The sequence below is a fragment of the Cydia amplana genome, chromosome 19 (assembly GCF_948474715.1).
Source record: "Cydia amplana chromosome 19, ilCydAmpl1.1, whole genome shotgun sequence".
NCBI classification, from domain to species: Eukaryota; Metazoa; Arthropoda; class Insecta; order Lepidoptera; family Tortricidae; genus Cydia; species Cydia amplana.
Genome location: NC_086087.1, coordinates 10,702,313 through 10,726,169, shown reverse-complemented (window position 1 = coordinate 10,726,169; position 23,857 = coordinate 10,702,313). Strand labels below are relative to the sequence as shown.

General features: G+C 40.0%; 1 protein-coding gene across 1 annotated transcript in view; it reads right to left on the bottom strand.

Moving 5' to 3' along the window:
• The window catches only part of LOC134657008 (signal peptide peptidase-like 3), a 29,222-nt gene extending 6,664 nt beyond the window's left edge, over positions 1–22,558 (bottom strand). Inside the window, exons 1-6 of the mRNA XM_063512576.1 lie at positions 22,384–22,558; positions 18,640–18,747; positions 9,926–10,077; positions 5,977–6,096; positions 3,917–4,093; positions 1,150–1,312 (exon numbers count right to left, since the gene is read on the bottom strand). Of these exons, the coding sequence (XP_063368646.1) occupies positions 1,150–1,312; positions 3,917–4,093; positions 5,977–6,096; positions 9,926–10,077; positions 18,640–18,710 (683 nt within the window). The 5' untranslated portion in view covers positions 18,711–18,747; positions 22,384–22,558. The remainder of the gene's footprint in view (positions 1–1,149; positions 1,313–3,916; positions 4,094–5,976; positions 6,097–9,925; positions 10,078–18,639; positions 18,748–22,383) is intronic.
• Positions 22,559–23,857: the final 1,299 nt, after the last annotated feature.

Sequence of the window (23,857 nt, the reverse complement as noted above, 5' to 3'; positions counted from 1 at the left end):
GTGGTGAAGATGTCCGAGCTGAAGAACACCCAGAACACGTCGTACAGCAGCAGCCCCGTGAGCAGCAGGGTGGACACTTTCAGTGAGGGGAGGCGGATTATAGGGATGTCTCCAACTGACCTGGTGGCGACCTTGACCATGACATTGGTGGTGAAGATGTCCGAGCTGAAGAACACCCAGAACACGTCGTACAGCAGCAGCCCCGTGAGCAGCAGACTGGACACTTTCAGTGAGGGGAGGCGGATTATAGGGATGTCTCCAACTGACCTGGTGGCGACCTTGACCATGACATTGGTGGTGAAGATGTCCGAGCTGAAGAACACCCAGAACACGTCGTACAGCAGCAGCCCCGTGAGCAGCAGACTGGACACTTTCAGTGAGGGGAGGCGGATTATAGGGATGTCTCCAACTGACCTGGTGGCGACCTTGACCATGACATTGGTGGTGAAGATGTCCGAGCTGAAGAACACCCAGAACACGTCGTACAGCAGCAGCCCCGTGAGCAGCAGACTGGACACTTTCAGTGAGGGGAGGCGGATTATAGGGATGTCTCCAACTGACCTGGTGGCGACCTTGACCATGACATTGGTGGTGAAGATGTCCGAGCTGAAGAACACCCAGAACACGTCGTACAGCAGCAGCCCCGTGAGCAGCAGACTGGACACTTTCAGTGAGGGGAGGCGGATTATAGGGATGTCTCCAACTGACCTGGTGGCGACCTTGACCATGACATTGGTGGTGAAGATGTCCGAGCTGAAGAACACCCAGAACACGTCGTACAGCAGCAGCCCCGTGAGCAGCAGGGTGGACACTTTCAGTGAGGGGAGGCGGATTATAGGGATGTCTCCAACTGACCTGGTGGCGACCTTGACCATGACATTGGTGGTGAAGATGTCCGAGCTGAAGAACACCCAGAACACGTCGTACAGCAGCAGCCCCGTGAGCAGCAGGGTGGACACTTTCAGTGAGGGGAGGCGGATTATAGGGATGTCTCCAACTGACCTGGTGGCGACCTTGACCATGACATTGGTGGTGAAGATGTCCGAGCTGAAGAACACCCAGAACACGTCGTACAGCAGCAGCCCCGTGAGCAGCAGGGTGGACACTTTCAGTGAGGGGAGGCGGATTATAGGGATGTCTCCAACTGACCTGGTGGCGACCTTGACCATGACATTGGTGGTGAAGATGTAGGAGCTGAAGAACACCCAGAACACGTCGTACAGCAGCAGCCCCGTGAGCAGCAGGGTGGACACTTTCAGTGAGGGGAGCCGGATTAAAGCAATGAAGGTCACGCAGAGGCCCATGCCCATAGCTAAAACAAAATAATTCTTTATAGTAAACTGCTGTTATATACTAAAGAAAAACCGGCTAAGTGCGAGTCGGACTCGCGCACGGAGGGTTCCGCACTATCAACAAAAAATAGAGCAAAAAAATCGTGTTTGTTGTATGGGAGCCCCCCTTAAATATTTATTTTATTTTATATTTAGTATTTGTTGTTATAGCGGCAACAGAGATACATCATTTGTGAAAATTTCAACTGTTTAGCTATCGCGGTTCATGAGATACAGCCTGGTGACAGACGGACGGACGGACGGACGGGCGGACGGACGGACGGACAGCGAAGTCTTAGTAATAGGGTCCCGTTTTTTACCCTTTGGGTACGGATTGTACGGAACCCTAAAAATGGACCAAGGCCTCCAGTGCCCAGAGCCAGGATCGAACTAGTGTGTTTTACATTCGTGGCAGAGGCCATAACCACTAGGCTATCCGGATCACGGCGGTACCGGACGAAAACGACGTTTTTGTAATGATTATGTTTTTGAAAGAAAGTTAAAAATGTATTGACATACGTTTGTAGATTGGATTCCTTAATTTAGGTCCGATTGTCACTGGAAAGTTCTGTAAATACGCGATATATTTCCGGCATGACCATTGGGCATTCATACGATGATGGCGGTGGCGAGTAAGGGCTGATTTAGACGGCGCGCAACCTCGCATGCAATTTTTGTTACATTGCGGACTGTTGGTTACGTCCAATTCAACCGACCGATCAAAACCCGCAATGTAATGAAACTCGCATGCGAGTTCTCGTATCGTCTAAATGAGCCCTAAGGCTGTGGCCAGCAGAGATGTGAAAAATACTTTATAAAAAGTATTTAAATACAAAATACAAATACTTCCTTGATATACTATTTCAAATGCAAATTACAAAATAGTTTTTGAATTTGTATTTAAAATACAAAATACGAAATAGGTATTTTCAAAATACTTTTTAAAAATACAAATACTTTGCGATAAAAGGTACTCTGAATAGTGAATACCTAGTCTGAATTAAAAAGTATTACTCAAAATATCCGAATTGAAAATACTCTCTTCATTCTTTGAAAACAGTGTGTCAATCAGTCCTCTAAGTGCAAATTTCTAGTTTGCTCATATTAACCGGAAGGATGGATGGATGATGGTTTATAACGGACAATTTTTAAAAGCATTAATTTAGATTTGTAATGTTTTACAGCTAGTATAATGCCTCTCGTTAGTGTGATGAAAACGTCTCGTTTGTGCAGAAAAGTTTCATCAGGGCAGAAAAGTTTGTTCTCCTCTCGTACCTTGAAACCCTCGCAACACTCAAGATTCCACTTTTTTAACCACTCGCTACGCTTGTGGTCATGTGCGACGTTACTAAACAGATTCAACAGTATGAGAGAGTTGCCAGGATTGTAACATCAGAAGAGATTGTAACTCCTACCTACATTACCTACTATAAAGTATTTTGTATTTTGAAAATAGAAAATAGGTCCCAAAAACTATTTGAAATAAAATACAAAATAGTTTTCTTCAAAAGGTATTTAAATACAAAATACAAAATAGGTATTTTGCATTTAGTATTTGCATTTTAAATACAAGTATTTCAAATAAGTCACATCTCTGGTGGCCAGCTCGGTAGAGTATTCATATTCATTTAATCCATTATTCTCACGCTCATCAGTACAATAGGTCTTACATTTTAATAGTCTTCGTAGGTGCATGACACCCTGCTAGGGCATACAATATAGAACATGTTACTTAATAACTAAATAAAATTCACAATTACACTAATTATACTAGTAAAATAAATTATTTAAAGTAATTATCATGCAATACTAGGTTTAACTAAAAAGTAGCGAGTAGCGGCAGACGTGTGGCTACAGACACTCACCGTCCATGAGCAGCCAGTGGCCGGTGAGCACCCAGACGGCCACGATGCCGGCGGCGAGCAGGGCGGCGGCCAGCTCGGGCGCCGAGTAGCGGCCGCAGACGTGTGGCTACAGACACTCACCGTCCATGAGCAGCCAGTGGCCGGTGAGCACCCAGACGGCCACGATGCCGGCGGCGAGCAGGGCGGCGGCCAGCTCGGGCGCCGAGTAGCGGCCGCAGACGTGTGGCTACAGACACTCACCGTCCATGAGCAGCCAGTGGCCGGTGAGCACCCAGACGGCCACGATGCCGGCGGCGAGCAGGGCGGCGGCCAGCTCGGGCGCCGAGTAGCGGCCGCAGACGTGTGGCTACAGACACTCACCGTCCATGAGCAGCCAGTGGCCGGTGAGCACCCAGACGGCCACGATGCCGGCGGCGAGCAGGGCGGCGGCCAGCTCGGGCGCCGAGTAGCGGCCGCAGACGTGTGGCTACAGACACTCACCGTCCATGAGCAGCCAGTGGCCGGTGAGCACCCAGACGGCCACGATGCCGGCGGCGAGCAGGGCGGCGGCCAGCTCGGGCGCAGAGTAGCGGCCGCAGACGTGTGGCTACAGACACTCACCGTCCATGAGCAGCCAGTGGCCGGTGAGCACCCAGACGGCCACGATGCCGGCGGCGAGCAGGGCGGCGGCCAGCTCGGGCGCCGAGTAGCGGCCGCAGACGTGTGGCTACAGACACTCACCGTCCATGAGCAGCCAGTGGCCGGTGAGCACCCAGACGGCCACGATGCCGGCGGCGAGCAGGGCGGCGGCCAGCTCGGGCGCCGAGTAGCGGCCGCAGACGGCGCGCGAGCCCGTGCCGCCCGCCACGTACTGGCACAGCGGCGTCAGGAGGAACGCCAGCGCCGCGCACGCGATTACTGGAACAGATGGTATTTAGTTACTTTATCTTCTAAAGTTGTGTTAAGATGGCAGCACCAGTCTCTCTCGCTATATCGTAATTCCGTAAGGAATTCATATAGGAGGTGCAAGCGCATATTGCTAGCCCTTAGAGTTGGTTAAAGACGCCTAGTCTTAGTAAGATGGCATATAGTCGAGAAATTGGGACGGGTTCCACCGTGGCGGGGTGGCCAAGGGGTTCAAGGCGTTAGCCCGGATTGCTAAAGACGCCGGTTCGAATCCGGCCTTCACCACTAGCCACTAGCGACCCGCCCCGGCTTCGCACGGGTTAACAAATTATACATAAACCTACCTCTTGAATCACTCTATCTATTTAAAAAAAAACCGCATCAAAATCCGTTGCGTAGTTTTAAAGATCTAAACATACAGACAGACAGCGGGAAGCGACTTTGTTTTATGTAGTGATGACATCTATTTCAGTTTATACGAGGGTAATTTGAGAAGTAACTTGTTTCGCCTATGTATAGATGGCGCTGGCTTCAACTCTGTATGTATTGATTTAGTTTAGTAATTAAACATATTTAATATGTGGCGTCATGTCATTTTTGGCAGGAGTTTGTCATTTGACAGTAGTTTAAACAAAACTGGTCTGAGTTACGCGGGAAAATGGAGAAAATTGGAATTCGTGGAGTTCTTCAGTTCTTTTTTTTGGAAGGCAAAACTGTGAAACAAATCCATGAAAGGATTTTACCTACGTTGGGTAGATCGTGTCCTTCCTAGGGAACGGTTTGACTTTGGGTAAATGAGTTTAAGCGAGGCAGGACACGCATTAAAAATGCACCTCGCCCTGGAGCCCCGAAAACAGCACTTTTACCCGAAATCATCGATAAAATCCATGATTTAGTTTTAGCCGACCGAAGATTGAAAATACGCGAATTAGCTGAAGTCACAAACATCTCTTCTGAGCGGGTGCATTTTATTTTACACGACGATTTGCACAAGAAAAAGCTTTGTGTAAGGTAAGTGCCGCGATTACTGACTCTGAACAAATGCGTGTTCGCATGTGAACATCTGATGAAGATTTGCAGGTGTTTAAAAAAATCCAACAGATTTTATTCGCCGTTTTGTCACTATGGATGAAACCTGGATCCATCACTACATCCCGGAGACGAAACATCAGTCGAAACAATGGGTTGGTCATGGTGAGCCAACTCCAAAGAAAGCCATATGCATTCCGTCTGCTGGAAAGGTGATGGCGTCTGTGTTTTGGGACGCAAAGGGATACTTTTAATTGACTACCTGGCCAAGGGAAAATCTATAATTGGAGCATACTACGCATCACTTTTGGATCAGTTACAGGCGGCAATAGCCGAAAAACGTCCAGGTTTGGCAAAAAATAATGTGATTTTTCACCATGACAACGCTCCGGTGCATTCAAGTCGTGTCGCTGCACAAAAATTGTCGGAGTTACGATTGGAACTTCTTCCACACCCTGCTTATTCACCAGATTTGGCTTCGTCGGACTATCACCTCTTCCCGAAACTGAAAACATTTCTCTTAGGGCGAAATTTTAAGTCCGATGAGGAGGTTATACGGGAGGTCAATGCGTATTTCGAGGCCCTTGAAGAGACGCACTTCCGTGAAGGTATAGAGATGTTGCAGACTCGTTGGGACAAGTGCGTAGAACTTCGGGGGGATTACGTAAAGAAATAAAATAAATACATTTGCAATATTATTATTTTTTGATATGAAACCAAGTTACTTCTCAAACAACCCTCGTAATTTATCTTCTTCCAGTCTTCTTGGTAGGTATGTTCCAAGAAGCGCGAATATGTCTTTGCAATTAGGTTCATAATATGTCAGTTAAAATTAAATGTTTAATAGTTGTGTGGCTGGTACTCACTGGCAGTGCAGATTGCGACGAGCGTCTGCATGGAATCAAAGAAGAAGAACATGACGAGCAGCGCCACCGACGAGCCCAGGGGGAAGCACAGCGCCTGCATCGTGTTGAGGGTCTGCACGTCTGCAACAGAGAGATTCCCGCTTACAACCAGACCCAGTGTCACGCAATAAATGACATTTTCTCAAACATGCAATGAAATTTCGTCGCTCCGGGCGTTATATCAGGCTTCGAAGTATCACGTTTAGGGCGGAGCAACTCCAGAGAACTGTAAAGGAATTTCATACGAAATTGAAGGCCTAGGCCGGGAAGTAATTTTTTTTTAAATTCTAATGTAAACATGGGGTCTGTCTCCATGAACAGGCTAAACAGCCGAATTATATTTTTTTTTTTTTTTTTTAGAGAATGAATGGTTATCGGACCAAAATATCCGTGTTAACGTCTGTTATACACGAACGTACTGATTATAAGAATACGAATCTGTATGATTCAATGTGTTGATGAATAAATTTAAAATTTTGTCTATACGTAAGTCACCAGAGACCATAGACAATATTTAAAATCCTCTGCATTTATTTTATTTATAGAAATTGAGATTTTTATTATCAGATCGTGTATATGGCCCTAATAAGGTCTATTCGAACACTACACACGCGAAATACGGACGACTTCCGTAAAAAAAAAAAACAATTATGGCGGGATTGCAAGGAAAATTAAAAAACTTTTGTTGTGAAGTTGGATTTTTATTATAAAGATTATAAATTTGTTTTTTTTGAGTGGTGTATTTTTTTATTTCATTGCATGTTTGAGAAAAGCACTATACATGCCTAGCCGTGAAAAGGTCTTGCCGGCTTCGTATCACTATCCGGCCTCCCTCCCTACGGTCGGCCGGCTATGCCTACTCACCCGGCAAGCCCTTCTTTCCTGGCGTCTGCAGTAATGTACTATTTCTCAAACATGCAATGAAATGTCGTCTCTCCGGGCGTTATATCAGGCTTCGAAGTATCACGTTTAGGGCGGAGCAACTCCAGAGAACTGTAAAGGAATTTCATACGAAATTGAAGGCCTAGGCCGGGAAGTAATTTCTTTTTAAATTCTAATGTAAACATGGGGTCTGTGTCCATGAACAGGCTAAACAGCCGAATTATATATATATATTTTTTTTTAGTGAATGAAATAATGAATGGTTATCGGACGGTTGGTTAATGGTTAAGCTGCTGGATTTCTATGAGAACCCGGATGAGTCAGCTGATGGTATGTTTCAGGCAATTAACAACTCACTAACTCGGCACAAGCTTTCATTTGACAGAGTGTCTGGTTTGAGTGCGGACAATGTAAATTCAAATTATGGTATACACCATTCCCTTTTTAAAAACATTGAAAATATGTCACCTCACTTGATAAAAGGCAACTGTCACGCACATATAGTACACAACACTGTTAAGCATGCAATGGGTGTTCTAAAATATGATGTTGAAAATGTAATTTTAAAAATATATAATCATTTTTCGTCATCAGCTTGCAGGAGAGAAGAGCTAAAAAAATTTGTTGCTGAAGTTGAAGGCGAATGGCACGAACTAATAAGGCACGTGGGCACAAGGTGGTTGTCTTTGCTACCTTGTGTAGATAGAATTTTAATAAATTGGACTGCACTGTTCAATTATTTTAAAAGTTTGGAGGATGACTGCCCAATGCTTATGCAAAATTTGCTATTATTAAATGAAGCTGATGGGGATACAAAAATAAAAGCATTTTTGAATTTTACAAGTCATTTCCTTCACATTTTTTATAAAGCGGTCAAACAATTAGAAGCCAACAACATCACAATTTTAGATGTTTATGACATTATGACTACTTTAAAAAATGCAATATTTTTTTTGGGTATGAAACAAAGAAATTGTTAGCAAATCTTGAAAAAAAATCAAAAACTGAATGTGACAGTATAAAGAATTTTTTTTTATTTTTCATTGAAAAATCATTAAATTATTTAAACAAATGGTTCAACTTCGAACAAAGTAACTGGCTCTGTATAATACAAAAGCTGAATTTAAAAAACAACTTGGCATTTGATGACTTTGAACTGGTTTTGGAAACCCTGAATATTCAGCACAAATTAAATATTGATATGGATGAGTTATATTCTGAGATTACAATTTTAAACGAAATTTTAACAAGGATCAAAGACTCTTATGAGAGCCAAGATTTTGATGACAAGTCAACGGACAAAAAGTGGCAATATATTTTTAAGAAATCCGAGAATGGATTGGCAAATATATTTAAAATTTTATCAGTTCTGTTGTCAGTACCTGCTTCTTCCGCCTTCACAGAGAGAATTTTTTCAATTATGAAGACAAAATGGCGTGAGGAACGCAACAGGGCTGACATAAATTTAATAAAAAGTGAGCTATTAATAGTCATAAATATTAAGTATGAATGTACTGAATCGTTGTCTCATTTTATTAAAAATCAGACATTACTAAAGTGTGCACAGAGCACAAAAAAATATAAATTTAAACTTTAAATAAATAATGTTATTAAAAAGATTGTTTTTTTTTCTTTATTATTACTGGGCATAGGTATGTTATGAGATGGCGAGTGAGCAGTTTTACATTGACAATTTCACATCAAATCATATTATATATGACTAACTGATCCGAAAGATAGCTGGAGTCTAGGAATAGGATGATTTTGACAACAGAAAGTGGTCTACACAAAAGGAATAGTTAACAGAGTGCTAGTAAGTATGATTAAACGTATATTACACTTATGTTTAGTATTTTATCTAAAAGTACTATATTTTTTTGAAATGTACTATATTTTTGATGCCTTAGGAAAATACTATATTCCACCAAAAAATAGTTGGCAACCCTACCCCCCCCCCCCCCCTGTAACTTCTAAAATAACAGAATGATAAAACTAAAAAAATATATGATGTACATTACCATGTAAACTTCCACCGAAAATTGGTTTGAACGAGATCTGGTAAGTAGTTTTTTTTAATACGTCATAAATCGCCTAAATACGGAACCCTTCATGGGCGAGTCCGACTCGCACTTGGCCGCTTTTTTATTTCATTGCATATTTGAGAAAAGCACTATACATGCCTAGCCGTGAAAAGGTCTTGCCGGCTTCGTATCACTATCCGGCCTCCCTACGGTCGGCCGGCTATACCTACTCACCCGGCAAGCGCTTCTTTCCCGGCGTCTGCAGTAATGTACTATACCTCACCCCATTGCGGCGGATTGGAAGAACATCAGTTCTATTGGCAAGGTAATGATGAAAGTGCAAAATGCGGACGTATTAGGATTTTAAGAGTTGCTTTTCCCCTGGCCATGGATGAGTGACACTAAAAAGTTGATTCGCCCACAGTGGCGGCGCGTCAAACATATCCATAGGCAAGCCGGGACTAATTTGGTTTACATATTTCCTTTACAACTCTGCTCAAACGTCCAAAAACAGGCAAGCCGGTGGGAATCGGCTTTTATGGACGCGCCGCCACTGTTCGCCCAAGTACCTAGAATTCTACGAGTAAGTTGATGTTGATGTTAGTTTTTTCAGTCTATTATTATTTATTACTTACTGATGTGAGCCTGGCTGGGCGGGGGTTTGGTGCCTCCCAGAAGCGACGCTTCTCGCTCGCGCTCCCTGGCCTCTCTCTCCATGTTCAGCGAGGGCAGCTGCCGTACACGAGCAGCACTACTTACTGCTGTGAGCCTGGCTGGGCGGAGGTTTGGTGCCTCCCAGAAGCGACGCTTCCCGCTCGCGCTCCCTGGCCTCTCTCTCCATGTTCAGCGAGGGCAGCTGCCGTAGACGAGCAGCACTACTTACTGCTGTGAGCCTGGCTGGGCGGAGGTTTGGTGCCTCCCAGAAGCGACGCTTCCCGCTCGCGCTCCCTGGCCTCTCTCTCCATGTTCAGCGAGGGCAGCTGCCGTAGACGAGCAGCACTACTTACTGCTGTGAGCCTGGCTGGGCGGAGGTTTGGTGCCTCCCAGAAGCGACGCTTCCCGCTCGCGCTCCGCGCGCTCCCTGGCCTCTCTCTCCATGTTCAGCGAGCGGAAGCTGCCGTAGACGATCAGCAACATTGAGATCAGGCACGCTGACACTCTGTAAAAACAGAGCTATTGATTGAACACATAATGCGGTAACTCTGATTGTCAAAAGTTAAAGTTTGACAATTCAGTTACACATATTTTATTAATTATTTATTTGAAACTTTATTGCACATAAAAAAAGGTAAAAATGGCGGACTTAATGCCACATGGCATTCTCTAGTTCTCTACCAGTCAACCATTATACAATCAATGAATCTTGGGCGTGATGACATGCATGAACAAACCAAACTATATACCTATATTCATTCATACTTGGCTACAGGACCCTAAAAACACTAATTACACAAAGCATTTAAATTCAATAGGTGGATAAATATTCACATGTGTCATGGGAACAGGATTTCTTTTGAATACATACGCTGTCGACTACTCAAACGAATACATAATAAACGATGTAAATATGCGAGGTAAGAGTGGTAAGACGAGGTAGATGACGTAATTTATGAATAGCCCCAATGCATCTGCATCGTTAGACCATTCTAATGATCTGCATTTCGTCTTCCTACCCATGATGTATATTGAATGAAAAAGTAGTCTACGTCCAATTGTGCACCTCTCGGGGCTTAAGGTTTCTATTCTATATGCTACATTTCTTAAAAATCCGTCAACAGTCTAGCCGTTAACAACGCAGACAGACGGAATTCCATTCACATTTATAATATTAATATAGAAAATAGATTTATAATACGAGGGGTGTTCAAAATATTCTCGGTATGAGAATGAAAACAAACAAGTACGAAAAGTTTGATATTTTTATTTTTCAATATACTCCCCCCCTATGTTCATACACTTAAAAGATCGATCAATTATTTTTTTTAATCCTGCATAAAAATATTTTTTATCTTTGGTGTAAAAATGCTCCTCCACTGCCGCCTTCAATGCTTCATCATCGGAAAATTTATTTCCACGCAGATCCTTTTTAAGATTGGGGAACAAAAAGAAGTCGCTGGGGGCTAAGTCCGGACTATACGGTGGGTGAGTAACAGTTTCAAACCCACATTCAACAATAGCTGCCTTGGCAATATGAGCAGTATGGACGGGGGCGTTGTCATGCAGAAGCATAACACCTTTGGTTAACTTTCCTCGCCTCTTTTCTTTGATTGCATCCTTTAATTGACGTAGAATGTTAGCGTAGTACTGTCCTGTGATATTTACACCTTTTTCTTTATAATCGATCAGTAATACTCCTTCACAATCCCAAAATATTGTGGCCATGACCTTGCCAGCTGAAGGGATGACCTTGAACTTCTTGGGATGAGCTGAACCCTTAATGTGCCACTGCATGGACTCTTGTTTACTCTCTGGGTCATAATGATGAACCCAGGTTTCATCTCCAGTAACTATTCTTTGCAGCACCTCATCAGGATTTTCACCGCACAGGTCAATAAAATCGGAACAACAAGCTACACGCATGTCTTTTTGAAGCCGAGTCAGCATTCGCGGAACCCATCTTGCACTTACTTTTGACATATTAAGATGGTCATGGATAATATCATGTACGGTACCAATAGAGAGATTGGTTACTTGTGCTATAGATTTTACCTTCACTCGACCATCTTCCAATATAAGTTTTTCCACTTTATCAATATTTTCTTGTGAAGTAGCTACTACAGGCCGGCCAGGTCTAGGGTCGTCTTCAACACTCTCCCTTCCACGTTTAAACTCGCTTGACCACTTTTGAATGGTAGATAAAGAAGGAGCAGACTCACGGTAAACACAATCCATTTCCTCTTTTATGGTTTTTTGATTTTTACCCTGTTTTGTCAAGAATTTTATCACGCATCGATGTTCTAATTTAGTTAACATTGTCAATTCCCACATGATGTTCATGTTTGTTCAGCAATTGCAGAAAAACAAAAGAACATCTCGGTTCGAATTATACTTTTTTTTAATGTCAATGAATAAACCTTAGCGGCCAGTAACGAAAGAAATTTTAGAAGAGGTTGTAAGATATCAATACCGATAATATTTTGAACGCCCCTCGTAAATACGATCATGTTGTCCCTGATTATGTTTTACGCTACGCCACTGTTACAAAAAAAATCTATTAGCCTTCTTTACGCAACGTCAAGTACCTAATCGCAAAATCGATTTAAACGGCAGTTAGCTCACAATAAAATGAAATGAGGTAATCTTCGATACGGTACTTCACCGGAAACAGTTTATGTAACAGACCCATACAATTTCCCTGACTTGTGTAAATCGTACAATGTAATGTATATCATTCCTAACGCTTATCAACCACAAGGCAATCGTTGAGGTACTTAAAACAACAAATAAGTACAGTGGAGTAGACAAAGATAGCACAGTATAGGGGGCCTAGCCAAGATGATAATCGCTTGCGCTACGACAGCGAAACGCTTTGTGTCCCTCTATCACTCTCTCAAATTAGTACGACAGTGACTGTTGCATTTCGTTCGCTACGGAGCGTAAACGATTAAGTACCATGTTGGCTACGCACCCAGGGTCACGTTACACTGGCGCCCGATGATTGGCTTGCGCACACGCTGCTAACAGTAACACACTGACACGGCCTGTTAAGATACTCTCAGGTGTAATTAAAGGCAATTTGCAGTATGCTCGTTTAGCTAGTTGTAATGACATGAGTTCATAACAATAACAACGAGACAAGTGCAATTTCTTTATAAGATGGTTAAAGTCAACGTTGTTTAATTAATTCAGCGCTACGTTACATGTTTTTGATATAAATAATAATAAATATTATGAGACAACTTTATACAATTGACAGTAAGCTCAATAAGGCTCGTGTTGTGGGTAATACAAGACGATATAAGTATATCGATAAACAAACACTTAAATACGTAGAAAAAACATCCATAACTCAGGAAAGTATGTGATGAACACACAAATAAATGGTGTCGAACCCGGGACCTCCTGCATCTAGAAGGCCGGTGTACACATACCTGCAGTGAAAATATTTATAAAACCACAACGACAACGTGTCTTAATTAGCGCGGAATGAGCTGCGACCGAGTTCAATTACTATCCTGACCCCATTTTTCAGACACCTATTTGCATTATTTAATTAAGAACGATTTGAACGAACGAACGATCAGCGCCTTATTGAAATTTCAGGTGACCGGAGGGCTGGCAGCTACCTCGGCCAGAGGATAAGCCTGGCCATCCAAAACGGTAACGCTGCCAGCCTTCTTACGCACCATAACGCACGAAGGTGACTAGGGAGCATTTTTTATTATAAGTTTACTTTATTATTCTGTTACAACCTGTGTACCTACCAATAACAATTTCAGAACGATTGTATATGCTCTATTGGGAAGGTGCTAAATCGGTGGAGGGAGAAGTGGCACTGATTGTCACAAACTTCACCAAATTTTATCGCAATCTTACGAGAACAATAAAACGAAAACAAATAAATATCGGCCCATTTCGAGTTTAAGTATTCACGAAATAAAGCATACCTTTAGTTATGCCTTTAGACAATTTAGACATACAAGCCACGCTGCGTTAGCACCAACGGGTCAACCTCAACACAAAGCGGCCGGCTTTATTATGTTTACCACCGGATGGGACCGTGACCGCAGTTTTTTCCAGTTTAGAAGCCAGTTTAGTCCCCACAGAAGCCGTATAAGAGGGGATACTGATTTTTTGCATGTTTATTCTTTAACTGAATAAATGGGATACAAATCAGAGCAGAGGTTCGATTCCTGATTCCTAACAAAGTGTTTGTAATTTTATTTTATAGGTAATGGTTTGACTTATCGGCGAATAAAAAATGTCTTAATAAAACCGGCGCAATTATTACCAAAAATCGTTGTCCCAAAGGCCTAGTTTTCCCTCCGGATGGAAGGGCAGACTGGGCAGACGACAGTTGCTTTCATCAAAACACTAGTGCCTATGCCTTATGCCATTCATCATAATCATGAGACTTAGGCAGTCCCAGCCCAGGCCTTTAAAGATAAGACCTGAGGGCGCTTTCAAACAAACTTTAAATTTAAATATCGCCATAAATCTCTAACGGCTATAACCGAAAGTAGAAATTATCGTAAAGCCGAGCTGTTGATCATTCCCTTTAGTTTTGACACGGAGCTTGACTTTACAATTATAATTACACGAATCGGTATGTGTAACGGAGCAGTCAACACTCGTGTAATAGTCTGAGTTATAGCATAGCCCGTGACACTGAGTTTCAAAGTAGGATTTTTTACCAGTAGCAATGTGCCGTATAATATTAGATGTCAATAAAATTGGTTAGGTACGAGGGGAGTTCAAAATATTCTCGGTATTGATATCTTACGACCTCTTCTAAAATTTCTTTCGTTACTGGCCGCTAAGGTTTATTCATTGACATTAAAAAAAAGTATAATTCGAACCGAGATAGTCTTTTGTTTTTCTGCAATTGCTGAACAAACATGAACATCATGTGCGAATTGACAATGTTAACTAAATTAGAACATCGATGCGTGATAAAATTCTTGACAAAACAGGGTAAAAATCAAAAAACCATAAAAGAGGAAATGGATTGTGTTTACCGTGAGTCTGCTCCTTCTTTATCTACCATTCAAAAGTGGTCAAGCGAGTTTAAACGCGGAAGGGAGAGTATTGAAGATGACCCTAGACCTGGCCGGCCTGTAGTAGCTACTTCACAAGAAAATATTGATAAAGTGGAAAAACTTATATTGGAAGACGGTCGAGTGAAGGTAAAATCTATAGCACAAGTAACCAATCTCTCTATTGGTACCGTACATGATATTATACATGACCATCTTAATATGTCAAAAGTAAGTGCAAGATGGGTTCCGCGAATGCTGACTCGGCTTCAAAAAGACATGCGTGTAGCTTGTTGTTCCGATTTTATTGACCTGTGCGGTGAAAATCCTGATGAGGTGCTGCAAAGAATAGTTACTGGAGATGAAACCTGGGTTCATCATTATGACCCAGAGAGTTAACAAGAGTCCATGCAGTGGCACATTAAGGGTTCAGCTCATCCCAAGAAGTTCAAGGTCATCCCTTCAGCTGGCAAGGTCATGGCCACGATATTTTGGGATTGTGAAGGAGTATTACTAATCGATTATAAAGAAAAAGGTGTAAATATCACAGGACAGTACTACGCTAACATTCTACGTCAATTAAAGGATGTAATTAAAGAAAAGAGGCGAGGAAAGTTAACCAAAGGTATTCTGCTTCTGCATGACAACGCCCCCGTCCATACTGCTCATATTGCCAAGGCAGCTATTGTTGAATGTGGGTTTAAAACTGTTACTCACCCACCGTATAGTCCGGACTTAGCCCCCAGCGACTTCTTTTTGCTCCCCAATCTTAAAAAGGATCTGCGTGGAAATAAATTTTCTGACGATGAAGCATTGAAGGCGGCAGTGGAGGAGCATTTTTACACGAAAGATAAAAAATATTTTTACGAGGGATTAAAAAAAATAATTGATCGATCTTTTAAGTGTATGAACATAGGGGGGGAGTATATTGAAAAATAAAAATATCAAACTTTTCGTACTTGTTTGTTTTCATTCTCATACCGAGAATATTTTGAACACCCCTCGTATAAGCGTTGACAATACGCAATACGAAAACTGCTCGAGATCTCTTGCGGCTCTTTAAAGGTTCTTATAAACTGGTAATTTTTACTTCACTTGACTCTTCGTGTTCCGTGTCATAAGTTTTTGTGTTTAGAAAGTAATATGTATTTTTACGATACACTTTTTTTATATTTAGGTGCATACTTATCACCTTTCGGTGAAGAAAAACGTTACATCGCGCGGCAACAGAACTAATTTCAACAAGGCTTAATATTTCCCCCTATAGGTTAAAAGATCAAATTGTAGTCGCTTTTGTAAGTGCCTACGCCGATTCTTGGGATTAGATTGCCAGCGTGGACCCCGGGCTCCTTTAGGATGCAACCAGGAGAAATGCAGGAAAAAATATGTGGAGAAAGATTTCATTAAACAATCACATTTTTACTAATATTTCAAAGAATAGTATGAATCACTTCAAAGGAAAGAAATACACAATACGTCCGCAATAATCCAACTATCGTAGGTTTTCTCAAACGAACCCTTCTTACATTTGATTAGGCAGCGGTGGACTATGCGGGTCCTTTTGTGATTAATGACAGAGTCACAGTTTCTAAGTAATTATGATGATTTTTTTAAACGTATGTGTAGTTTAGACCCGTATCAATCAGCCAAAGTAGTTTCTTTTTAAATTTTACCATACGAAATAGAGTTTAATGTTAAAATAATTTCAACACGCTAATATCTTGGCGGTAGGTTTATTACTGTGTGTGTGCAAAGTTTAGATGAACTGACTGACTAACATTTGATTCAATCAGATGTATTATATACGTTGTACCACCATTAATACCATTACCATTGATTATTTTTACGTCAATACCGCTTGCAGCTTAGTTTACAGTTCGCTGGTCAGTTCTGTTTTAATGTTGTCAATCATTGTTACTAACATTAAATAAATTAAACAAACCATTTCTCAATTAATTATGCAGAACCTATAATAGATAATTTGTAGTATTTTCAGGGTCTATGTTCAGGGTCCATAGACGTTTTTACATGATACGATTTCTAAAGTGTTAACCATGATCGCGTGTATACGATCGTTAATTACATCCCAGTAATTAGGTAAGACGTAATAATAGGTAATAATTATGCTCGCCGCAGAATCGATTATATCCACTGTGTGTCAGCACAAGAAAGCCAGCGTATCGTATTTGGTCAGAAATTAAAATAGGCAGTTGTCTAAAATAAAGACTAAAGAGGTGTTTACAATAACTCAATAGTTATTTGTACAACAAGAGATCAAAGTTTGATATTTCTTCGAGTGCTTATTTTGAGTCCCGTGCAAGCGAAAGATTGTATAATAGATTCACGAGCGTAGCGAGTGAATCTAATTTAGAATCTTGAGCGTAGTAAGGGACTCAAAAGCGCACGAGATGTAAATAACTTTGATCTCGTGTAGTTCACAAAACTTTTCACCTCAGCAGTGAGAACATATTAGAGAACCCGAAAAATTTATTCCTTCTTCATCACTAACCTACTCACTCATGTTTTCTTAAGATATACCAACAATTAAGTTTTCACCTCAGCAGCTCGAACAAGGGTACTTTGATACTTAAAAACAGTGAGCAAAATCGTATTTTGCTCACTGAGTGAGCAAAATCGCATTTTGCTCATTTTGTCAGATTGACAAATTTTGCAAAATGCGATTTTGCTCACTGTTTTTAAGTAGCAAAGTACCCTTGTTCAAGCTGCTGAGGTGAAAAATATGTTTAATGTCGTTCGAACTCCAAAGCAAGCGACAAGCGTTATGGTTGTGGCCGAGAGGATTGACACCATTTCACGCTTAATAATTGTGATTATAATCATGGAAGAACCGTTGGTTTGTTACAGTTGACAACGAAACAATCAGAACGTTGTCAAATAAAGACTTTTCAGTTGTTTGCTGCACTATTTTCCTGATAACATCTGTTCGCGGCAACAGAAAAACCATTTTCCGGTGTTAGAATGAAATTAAAATTCAGATATGTAAAATAACGAATCAAATTATTTTATTAAATATTTTGATTTGTGTTTGTCACAAGTATTTTAGATTTTCAGTTTAGATTTTGCACTCTCACGAGTGAAACTACGGTAAACATTTCGGAAAGCGTTTTATACCCGTTGTCCATCAGGCTAGGCAAGCTAGCGAGGGTTTTATAGGTTTCCCTGCTCACATCAACGTCATCAACGACACGGTATGATCACAGCAACCCTCTGACCATTGATAGACCCTGTACCTTTTGCAATAAGGTTTACGAAAAGTCAACAAACTGTGTGGAAAGTAGATACGTAGAGGTGTTTACTTTTCATCACACTTCGCCCGTAAACGTATAGCTATTGTGTTTTATGGGCTAAATTTATGGGCTTTTCTTTCCGTTGTCGACCACATTAGGTACGTAGGAAGGTTTAGTTTTTTTTAATGTACAACACAATATACATCAGGGTGCTGTTCAACTTTCAATTTGATTTAATATTAAACGTCTCGGGATAATAACATGACGCTTGTAATAGCATTTTACTAATATTTAAAAAAATACGGACTCCCACATAACTTCAAACAAAAGGGAATTCTTAATTCAGTTGGCTGTGTAATAGCAATAGCTTAACGAGAAATTATATTATGAAGACATCGTCTGATAATCATCATCATTCGGTGACGTAAAACATCATCTGGATACTAGACTAACCTTCGGACCTTGTTACCCCTCTGAGTTGGAAGGTCAGATGGCCGTCGTATTCGTGAACCCTAGTGTCTGTGCCAATTCTTGGGATCTGGTTGCCGGGCAGTTAGTTACGGCAACGCTAGGAAGATAATTGCAGATATGGCTCGCGATCGAGTCCACTTTGTATCTTAAGAGTAAAGAGAGACGCTGTGAGGCCTGTGATTGTAAATTCCGCTTTGTGATTTAGTACAATTGGAGAAAGAAAACCTTATCAGAATATTTTTGCGGTTTTAATCAGAAATAACACGAAATTTACAAGTATAACGAGGGATATAAAATGATAATTACTTGGAGGAGTCCATGATTGAGTAGGCCCACTTGTACTCTTGGTATTCCATGTTGGCGCCCACCTGTGCCATGTTTCACCGGCCGAGGAGCGGTGCGGGCGAGATCAGGCTGCAAACAAAACACAACTATTGTTAGCTCTTAAAGCTCAGTGCACACACACACACTTTTATGTAGCTACTAGCGACCCGCCCCGGCTTCGCACTGGCTAACAAATTATAGGTACCTACATAAACCTTCCTCTTGAATCACTCTATCTATTAAAAAAACCGCAAAATCCTTTGCGTACTTTTAAAGATCTAAGCATACATAGGGACAGACAGCGGGAAGCGACTTTGTTTTAGACTATGTAGTGATAACAAAAGGTGTTTCAATGCGGCTTTTCGGTGAAGGAAAACATCGTGAGGAAACCGGATTAATTTCCCTCTGGGTTGGATGATCAGATGGCAGTCGCTTTCGTAAAAACTAGTGCCTACGTCAATTCTTGGGATTAGTTGTCATTGTTGTCAAACGGACACCAGGCTCCCATGAGCAAGGTTATGAAAAGGGGTTAAAACCCTGCCTGTGAAAGATGTACCTATCTTATGCGGGGAAACACTTATTAAGTCTGTGTCTGTTAAATATAATGGCGGGATTGGCGGGGCTTTCAGCCTTTCACAGGACTGGATTCCCACTGGCTTGCCTGTTTTTGGATAACTGACTTATCCCGCGTTATCTTTATTCCAGACGTAATAAATAATATTAGGTATTGAATAAAATAAAGCCAAACAAGCTTCGGCTTGAACAACTGATATCTTCGACACGCCAAATATTAATTTTGTTGTAATAAAGTACAGTCAGCAGCAGAAGTTGCTAAGCGGGCGAGGTGTTACCTTGACGCGCTCTTGTTCTCTTAACAATAAAGTCGCGTCAAGATCATTTTGAACAGCGTGCCTGCTTAGCAACTTCTGCTGCTGACTGTACTCGTCACTCGAATGGGTGAAAAGCAAATGAGGCATTCCAGAAAAGTGTCGAGTTCGTTACGCTATTTTTTAACACTTGTAATATACTTAAGAATCTGATATTTGGCATGATAAGTTTTGATAACTTAACTCTAAATTCAACGGTAGGTATATAATATAGAAAGATTGTAGCTGCCATACGCGTCATGTTCCCGACAAAGTACCTAGATGTTTGACGAATCGACGCGCCAAAAACAAATTATGTTATTAGATGTATACTCGAAAGGATCGAAAGCAACAATCAATAAGGACATGGGCAACTGCATCGCTTATCGTTTCCGGTTCTACGTTTATTTGACTAGCTTATCCAATATCGTATCTTGATATGACAGAGAAAAGTTATCAATTACAAATATAAATTTTACCATAAATCTAGACACAGTATTTCAGTGTTCCAAGACCCTTATTTGTGACTAACTTTTTTAGTCATTTTGGCCACGCTCATAGATACCTACTTTTAACTATATTTTAAATAACTGTTGTATATGCATACCTATAAACTTAAAAGGCATTGTAAAAAAAACTAAAATTGATGACTGGCTGAGTTTTTATCACAATTAGCATCCTGGATTGTTTATTTCCCCTGGCCCACGAGACTGCCTTCCAAAATTTGATGTAAAGATAAAATAAGTTTTGTTCTTACTGAATTTATGGTTGCATCAATATAATTATAATTAATAAAACACGCATTGCATTACAATACAATACGTTTATTTACAATAATAACAAACAGTAGTACATTCCACGCCAACCAAATGTCAAACAAACATTACATCACATGTAAACATTATCTCACAGACATCCTCCCAAATCTTACCCTGCATTGATAAATAAATACCAACATTTATTTTCCAAAGACAGTTTTTTTTATTACTAGCTTCTGCCCGCGACTTCGTCTCCATGGAATGATGATGATGATTGATAAACTATCCCATGTATCCCCATGCTTCAAAATACTTCATACCAAATTTCATCTAAAAGTGGTTCACCGATAGACAAAGTTACCATCGCATTTACAATAATATTTATACCTATAGTAGGCATGACATCAAAAGGGAAGGATTATGAGCCAATCACTTTCACTTGAACTATAAAAACTTAAATAACTTTTTGTATACCTGTGGCAAACCAGCAGTGAAACTGGAGTGGCTCGGCATGATGTTTAAATCAACCTGAATTACCTCATAACATTGGATATTTGAAGATACTGGTAACAATAATACCTATGTAGTGTTTCATTTAAAACCGATGGCACGAACATATGTAGGTTTTTAGGTACTTTAAATGCAAGTGCTGTGATCTAAGGTTATTATTGTACTTAATCTATTATAATAAAATATATGAATAACTATCAATAACTAGAGGTCAGAAAGGGCTATTTTACCTTACGCCTATACGCAACGCAAATATCATATTCATCTGAATATAACTTTTTTTTAACACAATCCTTAGATTGGGGACTATTTTGCCTACCTAGGTTGTAAAGGTTCATAACTATAAGTTATATCCTAATAAGATAGACAAGAAGTACTTTATTTGTAAACAGAAACGAGAAAATTATAAAAAAAAAACAGAAAGGAGAAACTGCCATAAAATGGCCTCATCTCAGCATGATGCTAGCAATTTCCAGCAGTGATGAAAACGAGTCTGAATTCCTCAAACGGAATTAGCTGATGTAACTTCTACAGAAAGCTTGATACAATACATTTACCACAAAGTTACCAGTCAGAAAAAGATATCAATAGCTGCTTACATGGATATATTACAACAATCAGATTCAGATTAAATAACACAGTTATGATTGGCTATATAACACTTAACTTCAATAACCACTGCCTGTGTAAACATTCTCTAACAATGCACCATGCACCTGCTCCAGCGAATGTTATTGGTGCATAGAACCCTTTTCTGATAAGAGGGCAGTGCCCTGGGGCAGAATGACTTCCTATATTAATAATAAATGGAGTGTGACTTCAATTATTATTTATACTTTTGCTTAACTTTGCTTTCTTGAGACTGACTTATCAAGACATAAAAATTGTTACTTAGTAGCCTCTCCTTGTACAATTTTTTGTACATAGGTATACCACAATCTATTCTGAACTTTTATAGAGTGTGCCGTAATAAAACTTAAGCATTCATAAACCATAATTAAGCTACAATATTGTTTACTAGTATGTTTATTTATGTCAGATAGGTGTGTAAATGAATAAGTAGTTTCAGATAGCTTCACTAAACTTACAACATGACTATCAAGAGGTTACTGTAGGGATGTATATTTGTATAACAGGGGTCATTAAACCGGAGGACAGTAAGGACTACGTCTAATAGTTAGATAAGGCAAAGAAAATCTAAGTAGGTCACTTTTAGTGTAAAGAAATGAATTTACAACTTAAAGAAAATTCACACAAAATGAAATAAAATAGCAACTTTTCTGGACAATGCCGAAAGGAGATACGTCGCTTTAATACGTCAATTGTCTCCAAAAAGATCAGAATAAGTAGAGCACGAAAATAATGTACAATAAAGTGAAAGGGTAAATACCGAAACGAACTTCCAATATGTCTCGGTCAATGTATTGTTGGAGAAAACGACCTCCATTAAGTTGCTTTACCGACGATATTTGCAATTATAATTGTTGATTATTGATCAGTTGTTGATGAGAAATAAATAAAAGAGAAGTCTTCCAAAACAATCTACAGAAGCGTACTAATTACTGATGGGAATACACATAAAACACACTCACCGAAGCCGGGGACTGCTTTCAATTATATCACTGTCAGCCCCGTAATCCCATGCTTAAGAATTATTACTTAATATTAAACTAACATCGAGTAAACTGCTATCCACAAAATTTATTTACATAAAAGCCCTACACTCGTCCGACAGCCAATCGACGGCCATCATAGATAGCTAGTGTTGTGCAATTTCAAGAAGTCAAGAACAATGGCATGAAAATAGCAGGGAGATAATAATAATTTTCAAATTTAGTTTCATTCGTCTTTATTAATTTACGCAAGAATATGATTTTTTTATTTAATATAATTGAATAAATTATTCAATGGAATGTGCTAAAAGTGGCAATATTTTTTCAATAATAATATTCGGAAGTTGGCTCACCTGATTTTGTACCATATCAGTGATATCCGAATGTGAGCGAGGAAAAATTTGAGCGTTTAACTATATAGCTCAAACGTTTTACTCACTGTCATATATGTCTGACACTGACATTTGATCTTAACCTCAAAGATCCGATCCGATAATATTATATCTGGATCCGATGGTATTATTTCTTTATAATCTTAATTTTGGATTCAATTAACTAAAATGAAATTAACACAATTTTTACTGAGGCGTAATCGACTCCCCAATGGACATTTGTTTAGAGGCAAAGATCGTCTAGTGAAAAAGGTGGAGCCACTACATTTACGTAAACTGGCACAGGATTTTCAAGTAGAAGAGGACAATATGTTTTATTTGCGATTTCCCTACCTTACAGAGGTTCGTACTCTAAGTAATATCAGTTCATTGATATATGCAAGTGAAATGTTCATTTTTTATTATGGCATAATCATTTGAACTAATTTTGTCAAAAACAATGTAAAAAATTACTTAATATTTTTGTTTCCAGGCTGAAAGTGCAGGCCACGCAAAGGCATTGGGAAACGCTGACAAAAGGAAACAAAAATTTCAGGAGGAATCTAGAAGGATATTCAAAAATGATGTAACATTATATGAACGTTTTAGTCACCTTCGTGTGAAGGAGTCATGGGATTAATGATGTATTGTACAAGTAGCAAGATAAGAAGGGAATATTAACTTTTAACAACACTTAATCCCAATGTTGTAAACTGTAAAGGTTAAAAGAAAAAACTAAGCAAAAATTCCAATACCATATCTATAGAACTTGGCATTGTGTTATCAAATGCTATTAGTAGTCCTGAATAAGCTTGAAAAACTGCCATGAAGGGTTTACTTGTTATACTGCTACACAAATTATATATAACTTTATTTTAATATAGCCAATAAATTAGATATTTAGCTCAAATTTTATTTGAAATAACAGAAACATCATTTATTGTACATAAATAACAACTTTATTCATGGACATAAATTGTAAATACCTTACAGAATAATATCATCAACATACAATATCACATTTAGCAGACATTCTCACTTTGCAGTTATAATCCTTGATTAAAACATTACTCTCGTTTATA